This window comes from Bufo gargarizans, chromosome 1, assembly GCF_014858855.1.
Source record: "Bufo gargarizans isolate SCDJY-AF-19 chromosome 1, ASM1485885v1, whole genome shotgun sequence".
Taxonomy (NCBI): Eukaryota; Metazoa; Chordata; class Amphibia; order Anura; family Bufonidae; genus Bufo; species Bufo gargarizans.
The window spans coordinates 341,034,125-341,057,483 of NC_058080.1; the positions used below are offsets into that span (position 1 = coordinate 341,034,125).

Consider the following 23,359-nt stretch of genomic DNA (forward strand, 5'->3'; position numbering starts at 1 on the left):
TTTTTTTGTTTTTTTCACTGCGCCAGTGGCTGCTCATGCGCGACGCATGCAGACTTCTGCAGCCATTTGATGACATCACTAAACTGGTCAGTCGCAGCCAGGGCGCCATCAGTGACATCATACCTTTATGCCTTCTTTCTGCAGCGTGCATTGCGTTGTGTCATTGATCAAGCCGTCAAGGAGCAGGAAGATGAGGAGGTCGCAATGCTGGATAATTTCCCAGGGGGACTACTCCATCTGAGACAAGTGAAAAGGAGTCTGAAGAGGAGTCAGAGGAGGATGGTGCCGGGGCGGAGGAGGAGCAAAAAGAGCATGCTTTAAACTTTTCTAGGATCCCTAGTATTGTCCGTGGCTGGGGAGAGAAGACTGAGGAAGACATTATTCTGGACGATGAGCAGGAGTCAGGCCACTCCACCGCTTACAGTTTAGTGCAAATGGGGGCCTTCATGCTCTAGTGCTTGAAGAGGGACCCCCCTATAAAAAGCATAAACGGCAAGGACCAGTACTGTGTGGCAACGTACTTAAACCCCCGTTACAAACACAAAATGGCGGACATGTTACCAGCATCACAGAGGGCTGTCAGAATGCAGCACTTCCAGGCACTGCTTCGAGAAATACTGCATTCTGCTTTTGCGGGCGCTGGCAGTGGAATTTCTACTCGCAGAGAAACAGCTGCTGGTACCAATCCAACAGCGCATGCAAGAAGAGGGCGGTTTGAATATGTGTTGGTCTCTTCAGATATGAGATCATTCTTGCAGCCAACCCATCGACAGATGCCTTCAGAATCCAGCCTCACGGAATGCCTAGACTGACAGGTGTCCGACTACATTGGGTTAATGGCCGATGTGGATGCTCTGAACAAATATTGGTCCCTGTCTTAGGTAAATACAGCGGCATAAAAGCACTTTTCTGTCTGTTGAATGCCAAATTTTTTGGGCCTCTAAGGAATTCAACACCTGTGACAACCATGTGTTTTAACTATTATATAAGAGGGGGATTTCGTCAGCCATGTTTTTAATTCAATTTTATATTTTTAGTTCTTTTAAACATATGTATTTGACCTGTATTTGTACTGGCCTTCAGTAAAATTGATATCCATTGACCATCTAATAGACCTCCAGCCACATACTTACTTGTTCTTTTATGTACGCTGAATGCATAATTTTTGGGGCCTGTAGTACATTGGTCTGCTGGAAAATTGATATCCAATGACCGTGTAACCTACCTTCAGCCACTTACTTAACCGCACATCTGCGTTAGGCGGTCCGGAGGCGGTAGCTCTGCGCAGAGTGACGCATATACGCGTCATCTCGCGAGAGCCAAGATTTCCTGTGAATGCGCGCACACAGGCGCGCGCGTTCACAGGAACTGAAGGTAAGCGAGTGTATCTGCAGCCTGCCAGCGGCGATCGCTCGCTGGCAGGCTGGAGATGTGATTTTTTTTTAACCCCTAACAGGTATATTAGACGCTGTTATCAAAACAATATACCTGCTACCTGGTCCTCTGGTGGTCCCTTTTGTTTGGATCGACCACCAGAGGACACAGGTAGCTGTGTAAAGTACCACAAAACACTACACTACACCCCCCCCCCCGTCACTTATTAACCCCTTATGAACCCCTGATCACCCCATATAGACTCCCTGATCACCCCCCTGTCACTGATCACCCCCCTGTCAGGCTCCGTTCAGACGTCCGTATGATTTTTACGGATCCACGGATACATGGATCAGATCCGCAAAACACATACGGATGTCTGAATGGAGCCTTACAGGGGGGTGATCAATGACAGGCGGGTGATCACCCATATAGATTCCCTGATCACCCCCTGTCATTGATCACCCCCCTGTAAGGCTCCATTCAGACGTCCGTATGATTTTTACAGATCCACGGATACATGGATCAGATCCGCAAAACACATACGGATGTCTGAATGGAGCCTTACAGGGGGGTGATCAATGACAGGCGGGTGATCACCCATATAGATTCCCTGATCACCCCCTGTCATTGATCACCCCCCTGTAAGGCTCCATTCAGACGTCCGTATGATTTTTACTGATCCACGGATACATGGATTGGATCCGCAAAACACATACGGACGTCTGAATGGAGCCTGACAGGGGGGTGATCAATGACAGGCGGGTGATCACCCATATAGATTCCCTGATCACCCCCTGTCATTGATCACCCCCCTGTAAGGCTCCATTCAGACGTCCGTATGATTTTTACTGATCCACGGATACATGGATCAGATCCGCAAAACACATACGGACGTTTAAATGGAGCCTTACAGGGGGGTGATCAATGACAGGCGGGTGATCACCCATATAGACTCCCTGATCACCCCCTGTCATTGATCACCCCCCTGTAAGGCTCCATTCAGATGTCCGTATGATTTGTACGGATCCACGGATACATGGATCGGATCCGCAAAACACATACGGACGTCTGAATGGAGCCTTACAGTGGGGTGATCAATGACAGGCGGGTGATCACCCATATAGATTCCCTGATCACCCCCTGTCATTGATCACCCCGCTGTCATTGATCACCCCCCTGTAAGGCTCCATTCAGACGTCTGTATGCGTTTTGCGGATCCGATCCATGTATCCGTGGATCCGTAAAAATCATACAGACGTCTGAATGGAGCCTTACAGGGGGGTGATCAATGACAAGGGGGTGATCACCTCATATACACTCCCTGATCACCCCCTGTCATTGATCACCCCCCTGTCATTGATCACCCCCCTGTAAGGCTCCATTCAGACGTCCGTATGCATTTTGCGGATCTGATCCATGTATCCATGTATCCGAAAAAATCATACAGACGTCTGAATGGAGCCTTACAGGGGAGTGATCAATGACAGGGTGGTGATCACCCCATATAGACTCCCTGATCACCCCCCTGTCATTGATCACCCCCTGTAAGGCTCCATTCAGACATTTTTTTTGGCCCAAGTTAGCGGAAATAGTTTTTTTTGTTTTGTTTTGTTTTTCTTACTAAGTCTCATATTCCACTAACTTGTGTCAAAAAATAAAATCTCACATGAACTCACCATACCCCTCACGGAATCCAAATGCGTAAAAATTTTTTGACATTTATATTCCAGACTTCTTCTCGCGCTTTAGGGCCCCTAAAATGCCAGGGCAGTATAAATACCCCACATGTGACCCCATTTCGGAAAGAAGACAACCCAAGGTATTCCGTGAGGGGCATATTGAGTCCATGAAAGATTTTAATTTTTGTCCCAAGTTAGCGGAAAGGGAGACTTTGTGAGAAAATACCAAAAAAAAACCATTTCCGCTAACTTGTGCCCAAAAAAAAAAAAATCTATGAACTCGCCATGCCCCTCATTGAATACCTTGGGGTGTCTTCTTTCCAAAATGGGGTCACATGTGGGGTTTTTATACTGCCCTGGCTTTTTAGGGGCCCAAAAGCGTGAGAAGAAGTCTGGGATCCAAATGTCTAAAAATGCCCTCCTAAAAGGAATTTGGGCCGCTTTGCGCATCTAGGCTGCAAAAAAGTGTCACACATGTGGTATCGCCGTACTCAGGAGAAGTTGGGGAATGTGTTTTGGGGTGTCATTTTACATATACCCATGCTGGGTGAGATAAATATCTTGGTCAAATGCCAACTTTCGTATAAAAAAATGGCAAAAGTTGTCTTTTGCCAAGATATTTCTCTCACCCAGCATGGGTATATGTAAAATGACACCCCAAAACACATTCCCCAACTTCTCCTGAGTACGGCGATACCTTTCGGATTTCACCGGTCATTTTTTACAGATTTTGATTGCAAACTACTTCTCACACATATGGGCCCCTAAATTGCCAGGGCAGTATAACTACGCCACAAGTGACCCCATTTTGGAAAGAAGACACCCTAAGGTATTTTGTGATGGGCATAGTGAGTTCATGGAAGTTTTTATTTTTTGTCACAAGTTAGTGGAATATGAGACTTTGTAAGAAAAAAAAAATCATAATTTTCCGCTAACTTCTGACAAAAAATAAAAAGTTATATGAACTGACTATGCCCATCAGCGAATACCTTAGGGTGTCTACTTTCCGAAATGGGGTAATTTGTGGGGTTTTTCTACTGTTTGGGCATTGTAGAACCTCAGGAATCATGACAGGTGCTCAGAAAGTCAGAGCTGCTTCAAAAAGCGGAAATTCAAATTTTTGTACTATAGTTTGTAAACGCTATAACTTTTACTCAAACCATTTTTTTTTTTGCCCAAACATTTTTTTTTATAGAAAAACAATACATTTTGCGAAAAATTTATATATGGATGTCGTTTTTTTTGCAAAATTTTACAGCTGAAAGTGAAAAATTCTATTTTTTTTGGCAAAAAAATCATTAAATTTTGATTAATAACAAAAAAAGTTAAAATGTCAGCAGCAATGAAATACCACCAAATGAAAGCTCTATTAGTGAGAAGAAAAGGAGGTAAAATTCATTTGGGTGGTAAGTTGCATGACCGAGCAATAAACGGTGAAAGTAGTGTAGTGCAGAAGTGTAAAAAGTGGCCTGGTCATTAAGGGTGTTTCAGCTAGCGGGGTTGAAGTGGTTAAAGGGGTTATCCGAGTTTTTTTTTTTTTGTTCTTTCTATGTTCCTAACTAAGCAAATGTAACAGCTTTCCAATTCACTCACTTTATCTCCAGTGGCTGGTTTCTCAGATTTCACAGAGGGTCACATGACCTGTGATGTCAGCTTCTCTCTCTGCTCTGATAAAGGTTGTTTACAAGCCTGTAAACAAGACCTCACTGTGCTGGCCACGCTCCCCCCCTTCACTGCCGTCTACTCTCTGCTAGGATTCTTAATACCTTCAGCTGCACACACTGAGTAGCTCTGCAGGCAGTGAGGAGACAATGCTGGGCACTGGAGCTGACATACTAGAGAGAGCATTACACAAGAAGGTAGGGGGAAGATCCTATGTGTATTAGCAGTGTCATTATACAGGTGGGACTTGCAGTTCTACACCTACAAGTTGCTGTTGTTTCTCCTAGCACTCAGGGCAGCTCTTGTATCCACTCCCTTAGCAGTGTCATTATACAGCTGAGACTTGTAGTCCTATACATACAACATGCTGCAGAGTCTCCCAGCAGGCAGACATGTCACTCAGGGCAGCTTTTGTATCTACTCCCTTAGCAGTGTCATTATACAGCTGGGACTTGTAGTCCTACACCTACAACATGCTGCAGAGTCTCCCAGCAGGCGGACATGTCACTCAGGGCAGCTCTTATATTCACTCTCTTAGCAGTGCAGGGGGAGGGGCAGAGATTGTTTGTATTGCATGTAAACAAAGGGCCAGAAGAGAACCAGGGAAATGAGGAAATATATATATTTTTTGGGATAAAACTTTTTGGGGATATATATCAGATTTTCAGTGCTATATTATTTTTTTCATAACTCTGACAACCCCTTTAATTGTTCTTTTATGTAAGCTGAATGCATAATTTTGGGGGCCTGTAGTACACTAGCCTGCTGGAAAATTGATATCCAATGACCGTGTAATCTACCTCCAGCTACACACTTACTTGTTCTTTTATGTTCACTGAATAAATAATTGTTGTGGCCTCGGAGGAATTCAACACCAGTGAAGACCACAAGTTATCAAATTACCACTATTATCATTAGTTTTTTTTTTTTTCAAGAAGGGGGATTTCATTAGAGAAGTTTTTAATCCAATGTTATATTTTGTTCTTTTAAACATATGTATATGACCTGTATTTGTAATAGCCTGCAGTAAAATTGATATCCATTGACTGTGTAATATACCTCTGGCCACATAATCACTTGATCTTTTCTGTCTGGTAAATGCCTAATATTTGGGGCCTGTAGTCCAATGACAGTAACATTTGTATCCACTGACCGCATAATGTACCTCGAGCCACATAATCAGAATTTCTTTTGTCAGGTGAATGCCTTATTTTTACTCGTACTCCCGTGGCCTAAAATAAAACATTACTAGGCTCCGACAGGGCACATTTCAGAGAATTTCCCTCTAAGATGCATCAAAATGTCCCCTGATTTAGATACAGATTTTTTGTTGGAATTTTTGTCATTGATCCCCCTCTAGTAAGTTACTGTCCATGTTGTGGGACTATTTGTACACTTCTAAGTATTTGGTGGCTGCAAATATGAGCTGAAGGTTTTTCAGGTTCGCATGCCATTAAAGTGAATGGGGCCCACAACAAACTTGCGGTTTGCGAACATTTGTTTTGTGTTTGCGAACCGTCCCTGCTGATGTTCGGCGATCACTAAAAACCATGCATAATTTTATTTTAATTTCACACATACCACTTTGTGTTTGGTCTATCAAATAAAATACCCATAAAATACATTTAAGTTTGTGGGTGTAATGTGGAGCCACAGGAAGATGAGAACAGTGCTGCACTGGCTGTCTTCGCCTCCCCTGGTCTTCTTGTCTTCTTCCGGCCCCACGCTATGTCCTGACACGTACAGTGTCAGGACGTAGTGCACGTAGACGTGCACTATGACCTGACGCTGTGCGCGGTCAGGTCACAGTACAGCGCGGCGGGGAGAAGTCCAGGGAGGGAGTCCAGGGAAGTTCAGAGAAGTGAATCTGCCAAGTGCCTGATCTAAAGCTAGGGGTCTGATGGGGGCTGATCTGAGGCTAGGGAGGGGCTGATGTAGAGTTGTTGCGATACCAAATTTTTGATTTGGTTTCGATACCATGAAAAAGTATTGCAATACTCTATACCATTCGATACCACGCAAAAATAAATAAACCAAAAAAGCCACGTGCATTCCGCATTTTAAAAAATGGCGAATCACGCCGTTTTTATTTATTTTTTCTGTTCCGGCGTTCACCGCATAGATTTTTTTTTTTTATATTTTAATAGTTTGGACTTTTCTGACGTGGCAATATGTAATATGTCTATTATTTATACATTTTATATTTATACTTCATATTTTGGTGGGGTTTTTTATTTTACTTTATTTATTTTTACACTTTTTATTTAATAACTATTTCCCCCCTTAGGGGCTAGAACCTGGGATTTTTTTCATTCCTTGTCCTATTCACCCTGATAGAGATCAGGGTAAATAGGACTTCACACTGTCCCTGCTGCTCTGTGCTCTGTGCACACAGTATCAGGGATGTTACCATGGCAGCCAGGGCTTCAGTAGCGTCCTGGCTGCTATGGTAACCGATCGGAGCCACAGGGTTACACTGCTGGGGCTCCGATCAGAAGCTGCCACTGCACCACCAATGAGGGGGAGGGGAGAAGACCCTGTGGCTACTGCCACCAATGATTTTAATACTGGGGGGTTGAGAGGGGCCGGCGCAATGCGATTCTGCTGCCGGCACCCGCCTCCTGTATTATGTGTTAGACTACTTTTCCTGGGTCCAGACTCCAGACTTTAAGTATTAGGTTACACAGAGCGGCGCCCAGCGATGTCCCAGCACTTACTATTAGTCCTGGGCGCTGCTCCGTTCACCCGCAGTGCCCCATTACTGTCTCCTCTCCTGCTCCACATGCTGATTACTATCGGAGCGATGGGGAGGAGACATCAGCTTCACTAGTGCTTCTTCCTGCGCTGCGATTGGACAGCACTACAGCCAGGGAGAAGGAACACCCACTAGTGAAGCTGATGTCTCCTCCCCATCGCTCCGATAGTAATCAGCATGTGGAGCAGGAGAGGAGACAGTAATGGGGCACTGCGGGTGAACGGAGCAGCGCCCAGGACTAATAGTAAGTGCTGGGACATCGCTGGGCGCCGCTCTGTGTAGGAAAAGTCATATCATTGGTGGCTCAGTGCGCCCGCCCCTCCTCCGCCCCTCTCCCCGTTCATTGGTGGCAGCGGCAGCAGCACAGGGGGAGGGAGGACAGCTTCCTTCTCCCCGTGCTGCTGAGAGAACATGAGCGCGCCGACAGCAGCGCGCACATGTTCAGAGATACTAGACTGCGCAGAAGCGCAGCCCAGTATCGAAAAAAATGGAAATCCCGGTATCATATCGATACTGGGACAAAAGTATTGATTGGGTATCGAAATTTCGATACCCGCAACAACCCTAGTCTGATGGGGGTCTGATCTGAGGTTGTAGGTCTGGTGTGATCTGAGTCCGGGGAGAGTCTGATGAGGGTCTGAACTGAGGCTGATGTAGGCTGGGGGGTCTGATAGGAGGCTGATGGAGGGGGGGAAGATCTGAGGCTAAGAAAGGGATAAAGGCAGGAACAGTTGCAAAGAAAGAGGCAGGGACAGTGGCAGGGAGAGTGAAAGCTGGGTGAACCCCCCCCCCCCCCCCCCCCCCCCCTGGGGTTTAGCTTGGCTGCCATTAATGCCAAATAAAGAACTAAATATATAACATTCTCAACTTAAAAATTAGACTGTTATATGTGGTCAAAATGGCACCTTTACTATTTGTAACATATAGTGCAGGCGCCATTTGTGCTGCAAAAATACAGTGCTCTTAAACTGAAGCGCAATTTCTGTAACTTAGTCTTAAAGGAAACCTGTCACCTGCAAAACGCATATTAAACCGACCAAAGTACCTTACATTATCCCCCAGTGTGTTGCTAATCATGTTTTTCTTTCCTCTTTGTGTTTCTTCATACTGTTTTAATGTCGGTTAGCGCTCTCTCTGAGTCAGGTTTGAAGTCAAGGGGCAGCTTCAAGTAAAGCTAAGCCTGCCACTTACCCCTCCTCTCTACAATTAGATGGACATGCTGCCGTGATCGCTCTCTTCTAGCGCATGCGCGGTATGCTGCCTGTTACAGCGTGATCCTCACTCACCTGCCTGCATTTTGGTGACTGCGGATGCGCCGGACAGTTAGAACGCGCGCGTCCGGCCGTCATGCTGTAACAGGCAGCTTACCACGCATGCGCAAGAAGAGCGTGATCACTGCAGCATGTCCATCTAATTGTAGAGAGGAGGGGTAAGGGGCAGGCTTAGCGTTACTTGAAGCAAGGAGGCCGCTGCCCCTCTTGACTTCAAGCCTGACTCGGAGAGAGCGCCAACCGTCATTAAAACAGCGTTTTTAACAAGTATGAAGAAACACAAAGAGGAAAGAAAAACATGATTAGCAACACACTAAGGGATCCTGTAAGGTACTGTCGTCGGTTTAATATGCGTTTTTCAGGTGACAGGTTCCGTTTAAGTCACTTATATGTTTGACCAAATATAGCAGTCAAATTTTTAAGTTGAGAATTTTGTATGGCCCTTGTCAGCAAAAAGGTTCCCCACCCCTAGTGCAATGTAAAAAAATGTGGAAAAGTTTAAGGGGTATGAATACTTTATCAAGGCACTATATATATATATATATATATATATATATAATACACACACAAATAAAAACAGGGAGATTAATAGGGATTAACTCTCATTGTTATATGATCCTGCATATATGTAAACAAATGTGGGTAAAAGCCCTACACTAGGGCTCACATACACTACTTCTTTGCCATAGGGTTGCACCGGGTATTGAATTTTCAATACTTTTACACCCGGATTGAACTGATACCGGGATTTGCTATTTTCCAATACTAGGCTGCACTACTAGTATCTGTTAGAGAACATGGCGCACACCGCCTTTGCCGCTCACTATGTTTTCCTCAGCCGGCACAGTGGAGAAGGAAGCAGTCCCTCCTTCCCCACTGTGACGTGGCTGCCGCTGGCCACCATTGAGAAGATAGTACTGAGGAGGAGAGGAGGGGCTGTGGCCACTGCTCCACCAATAAATATAATTTACCCCTAAATACAAATGTAGGGTGCCAGGTGCTGGCTGTATCACACAGCTGGCACCCCGCCTCAATGACAGGGTGCGGCAATCCCCCAAACTACGTCAATTAACCCCTCATGTGCCGCACCTGAGGGGTTAATTGATGGGGTTTGCAGGATCCCCATCATTGAGGTTTGGTGCTGGCTGTGTGATAAAGCCGGCACCCTCCAACATTTGTATTTACTGGCAAATTATAGTCATTGGTGGCGCAGTGCGCCCCCCACCCTAGTATTATAAAAATTGTCATTATCTTCATTGGTGGTGCAATGGCCACAGGGTCCCCTCCCCTCCTCCTCAGTATTCTCATTGGTTGCAGCTTCCGATCGGAGCCCCAGCAGTGAAATTGCGGGGCTTCGATTTGTTACCATGGCAGCCAGAACACTACTAAAGCCTTCCATGGCTGCCATGGTAAGCTCCCTACTGCTGTGTGCACAAAGCACATGGCAGCAGGGACAGTGTAAAATCCTATTCTCCCTAATAGATCTCTATCAGGGTGAATAGGACAAGGGTTCTAGCCCCCCTAAGGTGGTTAAAGTGAAAAAAAAAATATATATATATATATATACATATATATATATATATAAAGCGAAGACTTTCTTTATCTACTATATATATATATATATATATATATATATATATATATATAAGTTTAAATCACCCCATTCCCAATTTTACATATAAAAATATAAACACCAAAAATAAAAATAAAACACATGATTTGCCATTTTTTTTTGGTCACCATGTCCCCCCCAAAAATAGGATAGGACTGTTCTATTATGGGCTGGACGTTCAATAAAATGCAGAATGCATGCAGCTTTATTTTGTGTTTTATTTTTATTTTTTGCCTGGTATCGAATGGCATTCAGTATCACAATACTTTTTTATGGTATCAAAATCGAATCAAATTTTTGGTATCGTGACAACCCTACTTTGCCAAGGGTAATGCTGCTTTCCTCTATGCAAGTTTACAGTTTTTCCGCACAAAAAAAAAATACTCTGCGCTATATCGTTGATTGAACACGCAGGATGAATGTTCATACACAATGTGGGTGATTTACCAAGACCAGCTTTTTACGCCAGTCTTAGATCTTCCCCCATGCTGCTGTAAGATCCTGCTAATTTATGATGAGGTGTCAAAACTACTCCAGGCCCTGTTTTCAGGTGTAAATGTTAACAAATTTGCCAGGCCCAGAGTCCCGTCCCTGGCACACCCTCATCTCGCCCAACTGCCGAACATGGCTTAAAACTGACCATGTGACTAAATATTGTCGCAGAGCCGGTTAAAAACGGGACTTTCAACTATTTTTACTACTAAAATTGTCATAAGTCCCTTAATAAATGACCCCAAAGTTTTTTGCAAGTTCATGCCAGGTACCATTTGCTCTATTAATACTCCTACATACACAGCTATATCCAGAGATAGAGAGATAGATGGACACGAGAGATGACAATTTAAACCACATGTGTAACAAAATTCAATTAAAGTGTGAACAGTTGGTTTCTACTGCTTATTGGGAGTGCCGTTATAACAGGCCAAGGTCATTTCACTCACCAGGCCTTTTCCACCCACCAGTCCATTAACTCCTGTACTGCCATTTGAGAAAACAATAAGATACACAACAAACTGGACCTAGTTTTTGATCTGCAGTAGTTACCAAGCTTCCGTGCATTAGAATAGTGAGCAAAGTAGAAAACACCCACTATTCCTAAGCACCCCAGGGAATAACGGGACTATAGTGTAACTTTGATAAGACATAAAAAAGCAACCATTTATCTATAGAACATAAAAGTACATTAATATAATCGAAAACAAGCTCCTAAACCATTCTTCTGAAATACGAGAGAGATCCTGCCGAATGCCCCGACTCCAAATTACACACTATATATATATATATATATATATATATATATACATATTAAAAAATACATGTCTCAGAAAAGAGCGGGCAAGAGGGTGTGGGGTGAGGGGCGGACTAGACATGTGACTATTTTTTATTTTTTTATAATCAGCAAAGAATGGCCTGCAATACATTCCAGAGAAAATACAAGTTCTTAAAAACCTACAGCCAAAACTATATCTCAGTTGATATTTTCAACAATAATGAAGACAAAAATGTGTGAAAATTTGACCTTTTTTGGAGACATGAGCACTTCCTTCAAAACTTATAACCAGTTTCTAGTTTAATTTTTCCATATTCTGAAAAGCCATAAACATCACAATTACCACAATTGTAATGTTTAGGAACAGGCACTTTCTTATTCTGGGCTGTTTGATCTGAAAGCTAAGCTTCTCAGCCTACATTGCCATGCATTAAACATCCTATTAAGATGCAAACGTAGCTGCGTATGACAAGACTTGAGAAGGCAGCGGGAAGTAGCAAGCAGGGTGGGAGAAGAGGATTTCAAGCTGCTAAGAGAATAATTGGATGAAAGTCACTTTACCTGTGTCAGACATAAAGGTGACGCATACATGGCTGTATAGTGTATCCTCTTATACTCCACTGTTACACACACAAAGTTACTGAGTCACAGGCAGCAGCTGTATGCTCGCTTTTCCTTCGGCAACCCACATCCAACTTTCCGTATGCCCCACAAAAATAAAAAATATTCCTGCAAAATGCACATAAAAAAAAAAAAGAATAATGCTTCCTTTGGGAATTCCAGATTTGGATCGTGGCAGGGGGTTCCTCTTTAAAAAAAAAATGGTCCCCTCCTATAGCACAGTGTCCAATTTAGGCTTCCTGACAGGGAGGCAGAAGGCAACTTTGTGAATTGTGTTCGATTAGAAAACTAACCAGAGGAGTGATAGAATAAAAAAGACAGAAAAAAGAGAGCGTGTAGGAAGGAGGGGGGATGAGAAGAGCGATGGGTGACGTCCTACATCAGGCCCATCCTACACTAGTAAAAAAAAATGATAAAAATGACATCCCTTTAAAGATATAGTCTCTGTACACAGAGAATGTGGACACTGATGGGTGCTTTGCTTCTCCTTGTGCACTTCAATACTATTCTAGCAAACAAATGGTTAACCAGTGATGTATCAGGACCTGACCATAAGTGCCACAGCCACCAGCAAGAGATTGGTGAAAACTAGTAAAAGAGGAATTGCTTCTCGGTGTGACTAAAAGGGTTGACTGGGAAACTATTACAATAGATGACTATTATTATGTGGAAAACTATTATACTACATGACCGTCTTATGTGTTCTGTTTCCATCTATATTTGATATAGTGGAGTCAGCATGGAGTCAACCCTAGCATTCAGGAGATTTAGCAAAGTTATACAGGGTCATAAAAATACGTTCCCAGCCAGGGTCATGTTTAAAAGGTGACATCAGGTACTTCACCTAATATCAAATCCCTGTTCTGTGGCCATGTACTAATCCAAATGAGGCTTTATCAGAGTCTGGGAATAATGCTCTGCACATTTGAAGTAACCCAGAAACAGGGCATATTGCAACAATATGTGATATTGTCAGTATACAATCAGATCAATTTGCCCCATAGTAATGTAAAGTTTTTAGACGAATGTATACATCAGACCTATCGCCCATGATGTTCCAGAAGAGCTTATGGGTTGTATCTCCCCACCCACCTATCGCCAGTTATTTAGCTTGGGGTTTGCTCTGATACGTCTGCCCCACTGCAGGAGTCTACATTCTAAGAGGTCTTATTTACATTGGTATTTTCTGTTATTCCAGCTGGAGGGATAATGGGCAGTCATGAGGTGACACAGCCTCGCACTATAGGTTCCGGAAAGTTGTGTAGCACCTCCTGGCAGGGGCACTGCAGCAGGAAGCGGCACTGCGGCTGGCAGCTCTCTCATTCACGTTTATTTGCATGCGCTTTTCGCTGCCCGGGGGTAGATTAGGACATATGTACAGCTGTGACTGTTCTGCCCCTGCCATCTCTAGTACGGTAACTTCTGCCCTGCCCACGACTCGCTCGATGGGGGTGGGCACAGCCGCTTTAATACGGCTCTCGCATGGACATTTGTCTAGTCAGGAGAACATGTCCCCAGCTTCTCTTCCAAGTTCATCCCGATGTCTGCGCTAGGTCCTCCCCTTCCTACGCGGCCATGTTTAACCAGCCACAGCCTCCAGCCTGTTAAAGTAGAATCTCCCCACCCCTTGTCCTAAATTCCCCTCCTAGACATTGACGGGTGAAGGTATGGAGTGTCACCCCACTAATACAGAAGGGACAGCATTTCCTTCACCACTCAACAGTGTCCTATGTAGGAACTATGTGGGGCTGACCCAGACAACCCCCCAGGCACTGCCCATAACAACCCCACCCACGGTGCGCTGGAACTGTCACCTACCATGATCCAGCGCCCTCACTCACTGTGCCCGCTATAATTAGGTATCCGCAATTAGGCTGGAGGTGCCACTGGCTCTTCCCAGGTCCATGCTCGTCGGGCACAATAGAAGGGAGGTTATGAGAATGCCATCAGGGTCCCTTTGTGTCCTGTCTCAGTGGCCACTGCGGGTCCTGGTGCCCCCGACTCCTTTGACTGACGCTGAGAATGAAATGCTGAGTAACATAGTCTGAGCTCCTGCCCTCCCCGCTGCTCAAGCTGGGGAATTACTGGGCCGGGGGGAGGGGAGAGGGAGTTGGGGATAAAGGAGCACCCGAAAATAATGCCGCACTATGAAGGGAGCTTATTTATAATGCGACCTCCTTTTCAAGCGGACGTCACTAGGCATCCCACCCCAGCAGCTCCACAGATGCTTCAGGTCTCTAGACAAACCAGCACGTCACGTTGTATCAAGAGACAAAGTAATCTGATTTACTTCTACACATGGACTGCCACAAACTCCATGTTTGTGCACATTTCTTGTCATGTGCGCATCCCTCTCCCTATTACCCTGACCCTCCACTGTGTCTTCTTGGCGCCCCCTCTTTCTCAGTCACTATCACCTCCTCCTTATCTACATGTCCCCTCCTCTACACACACGCAGTACCCGTCTGGTCTGTGCCCCTTGGCATCTGCAGGGGTGAGAGAGGAGCCCTCTCTCCTAAGACTTCACAAGCATTGGGTTAATACTTGATCACAGAGATGCAGCTTTCTAGCTGTAGTGAAAACAGTATATTCTACAGTTATGACTTTCCATAAATGATACAGGGCTTTCACTTCCTTTTACAATACCCTATTTCACATTGTGTGTTCTGCAGTGCCCATCAAAAGTTTTCATCAGAAAGATTTCCCGAATTTAACAGGCCAACTGAGTGGCATCTGTCGCCCATGTAAAAAAATAAAAATAATATATATATATATATATATATACAGTACAGACCAAAAGTTTGGACACACCTTCTCATTCAAAGAGTTTTCTTTATTTTCATGACTATGAAAATTGTAGATTCACACTGAAGGCATCAAAACTATGAATTAACATATGTGGAATTATATACATAACAAAAAAGTGTGAAACAACTGAAAAGGTTTAGGTTCTTCAAAGTAGCCACCTTTTGCTTTGATTACTGCTTTGCACACTTTTGGCATTCTCTTGATGAGCTTCAAGAGGTAAGTCACCTGAAATGGTCTTCCAACAGTCTTGAAGGAGTTCCCAGAGATGCTTAGCACTTGTTGGCCCTTTTGCCTTCACTCTGCGGTCCAGCTCACCCCAAACCATCTCGATTGGGTTCAGGTCTGGTGACTGTGGAGGCCAGGTCATCTGGCATAGCATCCCATCACTCTCCTTCATGGTCAAATAGCCCTTACACAGCCTGGAGGTGTGTTTGGGGTCATTGTCCTGTTGAAAAAAAATGATGGTCCAACTAAACGCAAACCGGATGGAATAGCATGCCGCTGCAAGATGCTGTGGTAGCCATGCGGGTTCAGGATGCCTTCAATTTAAATAAATCCCCAACAGTGTCACTAGCAAAGCACCCCCACACCATCACACCTCCTCCTCCATGCTTCACAGTGGGAACCAAGCATGTAGACAGTGGCGTTGCGAGGGGGGTGCGGGCCGCACCGGGTGACACCAGTCTGATGGGGTGTCACCCGCCTGCCGCCGGAGTTCTCCTTAACTAACTAACTTTAGGCAGGGCCGGCGCTTCCATAGAGGCAGGGAGGGGGGGCTCTCTCCCTCCCCCTGTGCTGCTGCTACCGCTGCCTCCGCCAATGAGAAGAGGGATGGGAGGAGGAGGGGAGGGGCTGTGGCCACTGCGCCACCAATGAAGAAAACTGACCTGTAATACAAATACAGGAGGCGGGTGCCGGAATCAAATAGCCGCCACCCGACCTCTATGACAGGGAGCGGCACCTGAGGGGTTAACTGCCACTGATCGCAGCCCCCTATCATAGAGGTCGGGTGCCGGCTATTTCTTTCCGGCACCCGCCTCCTGTATTTGTATTAACATTGAGTGCGCCCCCCCCCCCCCCAGTATAATAAACATTTTGTGCACCCCCCCCAGTATAATAAACATTTTGTGCACCCCCCAGTATAAGAAACATTGGTGGCGCAGTGGGAAGTGCCAATGAGGGTTAAAAAAATAAATGAAAAATGAACTCACCTCCTCCAGTTGATCGCATAGCTGCCGGTCTCCTGTTCTATCTTCAGGACCTGTGGTGACATCACTGAGCTAATCACATGGTCCATTACCATGGTGATGGATCATATGATGTACCATGTGATGACCACAGTGATGTCACCACAGGTCCTTTCACAGGTCCTGAAGATAGAACAGGAGACCGGCAGCTGCGCGATCAATTGGAGGAGGTGAGTTAATTTTTATTTATTTTTTTAACCCTCATTGGCACTTCCCACTGCGCCACCAATGTTTATTATACTGGGAGGGGGCCGCACTCAATGTATATTATACTGGGGGGGGGGTGGCCGCACTCAATGTTTATTATACTGGGGGGGGGGGCGCTCTCAATGTATATTATACTGGGGGGGGTGGCCGCACTCAATGTTTATTATACTGGGGGGGGCGCTCTCAATGTATATTATACTGGGGGGGGTGGCGCTCTCAATGTATATTATACTGGGGGGGTGGCCGCACTCAATGTTTATTATACTGGGGGGGGGCGCTCTCAATGTATATTATACTGGGGGGGGCGCTCTCAATGTTTGATATACTGGGGGGGGGCGCTCTCAATGTTTGATATACTGGGGGGGGCGCTCTCAATGTATATTATACTGGGGGGGGTGGCCGCACTCAATGTTTATTATACTGTGGGGAGGGCGCTCTCAATGTATATTATACTGGGGGGGGGCGCTCTCAATGTTTGATATACTGGGGGGGCGCTCTCAATGTATATTATACTGGGGGGCGCTCTCAATGTTTATTATACTGGGGGGGCGCTCTCAATGTTTATTATACTGGGGGGGGCGCTCTCAATGTTTATTATACTGGGGGGGCGCTCTCAATGTTTATTATACTGGGGGGGGGCGCTCTCAATGTTTATTATACTGGGGGGGCGCCTTCAATGTTTATTATACTGGGGGGGGCGCACTCAATGTTTATTATACTGGGGGGGCGCTCTCAATGTATATTATACTGGGGGGGTGGCCGCACTCAATGTTTATTATACTGGGGGGGGGGCTCTCAATGTATATTATACTGGGGGGGCGCTCTCAATGTTTGATATACTGGGGGGGGGGCGCTCTCAATGTATATTATACTGGGGGGGTGGCCGCACTCAATGTTTATTATACTGGGGGGGCGCTCTCAATGTTTATTATACTGGGGGGGGGGGCGCACTCAATGTTTATTATACTGGGGGGGTGCTCTCAATGTTTATTATACTGGGGGGGGCGCTCTCAATGTTTGATATACTGGGGGGGGCGCTCTCAATGTTTATTATACTGGGGGGGCGCACTCAATGTTTATTATACTGGGGGGGCGCACTCAATGTTTATTATACTGGGGGGGCGCACTCAATGTTTATTATACTGGGGGGCGCACTCAATGTCTATTATACTGGGGGGGGGCGCACTCAATGTTTATTATACTGGGGGGCGCACTCAATGTTTATTATACTGGGGGGGGCGCACTCAATGTTTATTATACTGGGGGGGTGCTCTCAATGTCTATTATACTGGGGGGGCGCACTCAATGTTTATTATACTGGGGGGGGCACTCAATGTTTATTATACTGGGGGGGCGCACTCAATGTTTATTATACTGGGGGGGCGCACTCCATGTTTATTATACTGGGGGGGCGCACTCAATGTTTATTATACTGGGGGGGCGCACTCAATATTTATTATATTGACCTTCTACTATGCAGTCTGTATTAAAGAATGCTATTATTTTCCCTTATAACCATGTTCTAAGGGAAAATAACACAGTGAATAGACTTTCATCTTAGCAACCAAGCGTGAAAATCGCACCGCATCCGCACTTGCTTGCGGATACAATGCGATTTTCACGCAGCCCCATTAACTTCTATGGGGTCTGCGTTGCATGAAAACGCACAACATAAAGCATGTTGCGATTTTCACGCAGCGCACAAGTGATGCGTGAAAATCACCGCTCATCTGCACAGCCCCATAGAAGTGAATGGGTCCGGATTCAGTGCGGGTGCAATGCGTTCACCTCACGCATTGCACCCGCGCAGAAATCTCACCCATGTGAAAGGGGCCTAAGGGTGAATAGGACAAGGGTTCCAGCCCCTAAGGGGGCTAATAGTAAGTGAAAATAAAACACAAACACTAAGGCTACTTTCTCAATGTTTGATATACTGGGGGGGGCGCTCTCAATGTATATTATACTGGGGGGGGTGGCCGCACTCAATGTTTATTATACTGTGGGGAGGGCGCTCTCAATGTATATTATACTGGGGGGGGCGCTCTCAATGTTTGATATACTGGGGGGGCGCTCTCAATGTATATTATACTGGGGGGCGCTCTCAATGTTTATTATACTGGGGGGGCGCTCTCAATGTTTATTATACTGGGGGGGGCGCTCTCAATGTTTATTATACTGGGGGGGCGCTCTCAATGTTTATTATACTGGGGGGGCGCTCTCAATGTTTATTATACTGGGGGGGCGCCTTCAATGTTTATTATACTGGGGGGGGCGCACTCAATGTTTATTATACTGGGGGGGCGCTCTCAATGTATATTATACTGGGGGGGTGGCCGCACTCAATGTTTATTATACTGGGGGGGGGCTCTCAATGTATATTATACTGGGGGGGCGCTCTCAATGTTTGATATACTGGGGGGGCGCTCTCAATGTTTGATATACTGGGGGGGGGGCGCTCTCAATTTATATTATACTGGGGGGGTGGCCGCACTCAATGTTTATTATACTGGGGGGGCGCTCTCAATGTTTATTATACTGGGGGGGGGCGCACTCAATGTTTATTATACTGGGGGGGTGCTCTCAATGTTTATTATACTGGGGGGGGGCGCTCTCAATGTTTGATATACTGGGGGGGGGCGCTCTCAATGTTTATTATACTGGGGGGGCGCACTCAATGTTTATTATACTGGGGGGGCGCACTCAATGTTTATTATACTGGGGGGGCGCACTCAATGTTTATTATACTGGGGGGGCGCACTCAATGTCTATTATACTGGGGGGGGGGCGCACTCAATGTTTATTATACTGGGGGGGCGCACTCAATGTTTATTATACTGGGGGGGGCGCACTCAATGTTTATTATACTGGGGGGGTGCTCTCAATGTCTATTATACTGGGGGGGCGCACTCAATGTTTATTATACTGGGGGGGCGCACTCAATGTTTATTATACTGGGGGGGCGCACTCAATGTTTATTATACTGGGGGGGCGCACTCCATGTTTATTATACTGGGGGGGCGCACTCAATGTTTATTATACTGGGGGGGCGCACTCAATGTTTATTATATTGACCTTCTACTATGCAGTCTGTATTAAAGAATGCTATTATTTTCCCTTATAACCATGTTATAAGGGAAAATAACACAGTGAATAGACTTTCATCTTAGCAACCAAGCGTGAAAATCGCACCGCATCCGCACTTGCTTGCGGATACAATGCGATTTTCACGCAGCCCCATTAACTTCTATGGGGTCTGCGTTGCATGAAAACGCACAACATAAAGCATGTTGCGATTTTCACAGCAGCGCACAAGTGATGCGTGAAAATCACCGCTCATCTGCACAGCCCCATAGAAGTGAATGGGTCCGGATTCAGTGCGGGTGCAATGCGTTCACCTCACGCATTGCACCCGCGCAGAAATCTCACCCATGTGAAAGGGGCCTAAGGGTGAATAGGACAAGGGTTCCAGCCCCTAAGGGGGCTAATAGTAAGTGAAAATAAAACACAAACACTAATGCCTCATTCACACATCAGTGTTCGGTCAGTGATTTCCATCAGTGATTTGTGAGCCAAAACCAGGTGCGGCTCTAAACACAGAATAGGAGCAGATCTTTCCCTTCTACCTCATGTCTGTGGAGGCTTCACTTCTGGTTTTGGCTCACAAATCACTGATGGAAATCACTGACCAAACACTGAAGTGTGAACGAGGCCTAAGGCTACTTTCACACTTGCGGCAGTGTGATCCGGCGGGCAGTTCCGTTGTCAGAACTGCCTGCCAGATCCGCCGATCTTGATGTGACTGAAAGCATTTATGAGATGCATCCGGATGCGGATCCATCTCACAAATGCATTGCAAGAATGAATCCATGTCTCCGCTTGTCATGCGGACAGACGGATCCGCCTTGTATCTTTTTACACATTTTTACCGGCATGCGCAGACCGAAAGGACGGATCCGGCATTCCGGTATTTTGAATGCCGGATCTGGCACTAATATGTTCCTATGGGAAAAAATGCCAGATTCGGCATTCAGGCAAGTCTTCAGTTTTTTTCGCCGGAGATAAAACCGTAGCATGCTGCGGTTTTATCTTTTGCCTGATCAGTCAAAATAACTGAACTGAAGACATCCTGATGCATTCTGGACGGATTACTCTCCATTCAGAATGCATGGGGATATGACGGATCAGTTCTTTTCCGGTATTGAGCCCCTAGGACGGAACTCTATGCCGAAAAAGAAAAACGCTAGTGTGAAAGTACTCTAAAATATTAAGTTTAAATCCCCCCTTTCCCAATTTTACATATAAAAAATATATACAATAAACATATTACATAGCGCTGCATCCGAAAAGTCCAAACTATTAAATTATTAAAAAATATCTCCTATGTGGTGAGCATTCGCCATTTTTTAGTCACCTTGTCACCCCAAAAAATAGGATAGGACTGTTCTATTATGGGCCAAACGTTTCATAAAATGCGAAATGCACGTGGCTTTTTTGCTTGGTATTGAGTATCGCAATACTTTTTTATGGTGATGAAAGCGAATCAAAATTTTGGTATTGAAACAACCCTACACCGATCTGATCGGCGTAGCAGTGTCACGATACCAAAATTTTCATTCGGTTTTGATTTGGCGACTAAAAATGTAATTTGGCTCCTAAATTTTTCAGTCTGGAGCCCTGCTATCAGAGGCCGGCGCAGGCGGCGTCATCGCGCTGCCTAATCCCTGAGCCGTACACAGCGCGGGACACAGGCCAGAAGAGGCCTGCATCGCATCGCTGCCAAAGAGGTAAGTGTTTTTTTTCCTTTTTTTTTTTTTTTTCTGTACAATACTGATGGCTAGTGGCACATGATAGGGGGGGGCCGCCTATGGCTACTGGCACATGATAGGTGGGCCTATGGCTACTGGCACATGATAGGGGGGCCCTATGGCTACTGGCACATGATAGGGGGCCCTGTGGCTACTGGCACATGATAGAGGGGCCCTATGGCTACTGGCACATGATAGGGGGGGCGCCTGTGGCTACTGGCACATGTTGATGGGGGGCTTAGGCAACTGGCACATGATTAAGGGGCATCTATGAGGGCACATTTCACTGGCACATTATTGGGGGACATCTATGGGGGCACTTCTTACTGGCACATTATTGGTGGCACTATAGGGGCATCTACTGAGGCCACAAAGAACGGTTATTTTATATGGGGGCTCTGTATAGGGGCATTTTATACTGGGACACATTGTGTTGGGTACTATGGGGAAGGGGGGAGAGGACTACTACGGGGCACTGAGAAGGGGTATTTTATGCTTACAAATTATGGGGGACACTGAGGGCATCTACTGGCGCACTATATATCGGGCATTTTATACTGGTACATTATGGGGGCACTAGGGGGGAGAGGAGCACTATGGGGGCATTTACTGGGGTCACTATATAGGGGTATTTTATACTGGCACATTATGGAGGCACTATGGGGACATTAGCTCAACTGGGGACATTACAGGGGGGTATTTTTTGCACTGACACATTATAAGGAGAATTATTTCTACTGGGGGGGGGCATTATGGTGGGCGTTATTACTCCCCCATGGTATGAGCCCCCTAGTAGCAGCACCAGCCTCTCCCTGCTCTGCTATTCCTCTGCCCCTTCTCCAAATACTTATTATGAAATCTTTCTCATTAGGATAAAACACATCATCAGCTCCGCCGAGCCCCAAAGTGTGGAAGTGGCGTCCGAGATCCCCAAGGGCCAAGCCAAGTAACTGTAAGTTTTTATATGAAATATGTTTGTTATATACATATAGCCTACACTGTCAGGTGTCACCCAGGGGGGGGGGGTGACACCATTTTCTACCGCACCGGGTGACACCAGCCCTAGCAACGCCACTGCATGTAGAGTCCATCCGTTCACATTTTCTGCGTCGCACAAAGACATGGTGGTTGGAACCAAAGATCTCACATTTGGACTCATCAGACCAAAGCACAGATTTCCACTGGTCTAATGTCCATTACTTGTGTTCTTTACCCCAAACAAGTCTCTTCTGCTTGTTGCCTGTCCTTAGCAGTGGTTTCCTAGCAGATATTCTACCATGGAGGCCTGATTCACACAGTCTCCTCTTAACAGTTGTTCTAGAGATGTGTCTGCTGCTAGAACTTTGTGTGGCATTGACCTGGTCTCTAATCTGAGCTGCTATTAACCTGCGATTTCTGAGGCTGGTGACTTGGATGAACTTATCCTCTGCAGCAGAGGGGACTTGGTCTTCCTTTCCTGGGGCGGTCCGCATGTGAGCCAGTTTCTTTGTAGCGCTTGATGGTTTTTGTGATTGCACTTGGGGACACTTTCAAAGTTTTCCCAATTTTTCAAACTGACTGACCATCATTTCTTAAAGTAATTATGGCCACTCATTTTTCTTTACTTAGCTGCTTTTTTCTTGCCATAATACAAATTCTAAGAGTCTGTTCAGTAGGACTATCAGCTGTGTATCCACCTGACTTCTCCACAACGCAACTGATGGTCCCAACCCCATTTATAAGGCAAGAAATCCCACTTATTAAACCTGACAGGGCACACCTGTGAAGTGAAAAACCATTTCAGGTGACTACCTCTTGAAGCTCATCAAGAGAATGCCAAGAGTGTGCAAAGCTGAAATCACAGCAAAGCGTGGCTACTTTGAAGAATCTAAAATATGACATATTTTCAGTTGTTTCACACTATTTTTGTTATGTATATAATTCCACATGTGTTAATTCATAGTTTTGATGCCTTCAGTGTGAATCTACAATTTTCATAGTCATGAAAATAAAGAAAACTTGAATGAGAAGGTGTGTCCAAACTTTTGGTCTGTACTGTATATAAA

The 23,359-nt window shown here is 45.5% G+C and overlaps 1 protein-coding gene across 8 annotated transcripts in view; it reads right to left on the bottom strand.

The window, feature by feature from the left end:
- Positions 1 to 14,601, bottom strand: part of NFIC (nuclear factor I C) — an 834,580-nt gene extending 819,979 nt beyond the window's left edge. For 5 of the 8 annotated variants that reach the window (XM_044306615.1, XM_044306581.1, XM_044306643.1 and 2 more), the window contains exon 1: positions 12,188 to 12,587. In XM_044306615.1, the coding sequence (XP_044162550.1) occupies positions 12,188 to 12,217 (30 nt within the window). In that variant the 5' untranslated portion in view covers positions 12,218 to 12,587. Of the gene's footprint in view, positions 1 to 12,187; positions 12,588 to 13,422; positions 13,441 to 14,065 lie in introns of those variants that run through there. The other 3 variants (XM_044306589.1, XM_044306596.1, XM_044306604.1) reach the window with 3 other exon arrangements.
- Between the last annotated feature and the right edge of the window lie 8,758 nt (positions 14,602 to 23,359).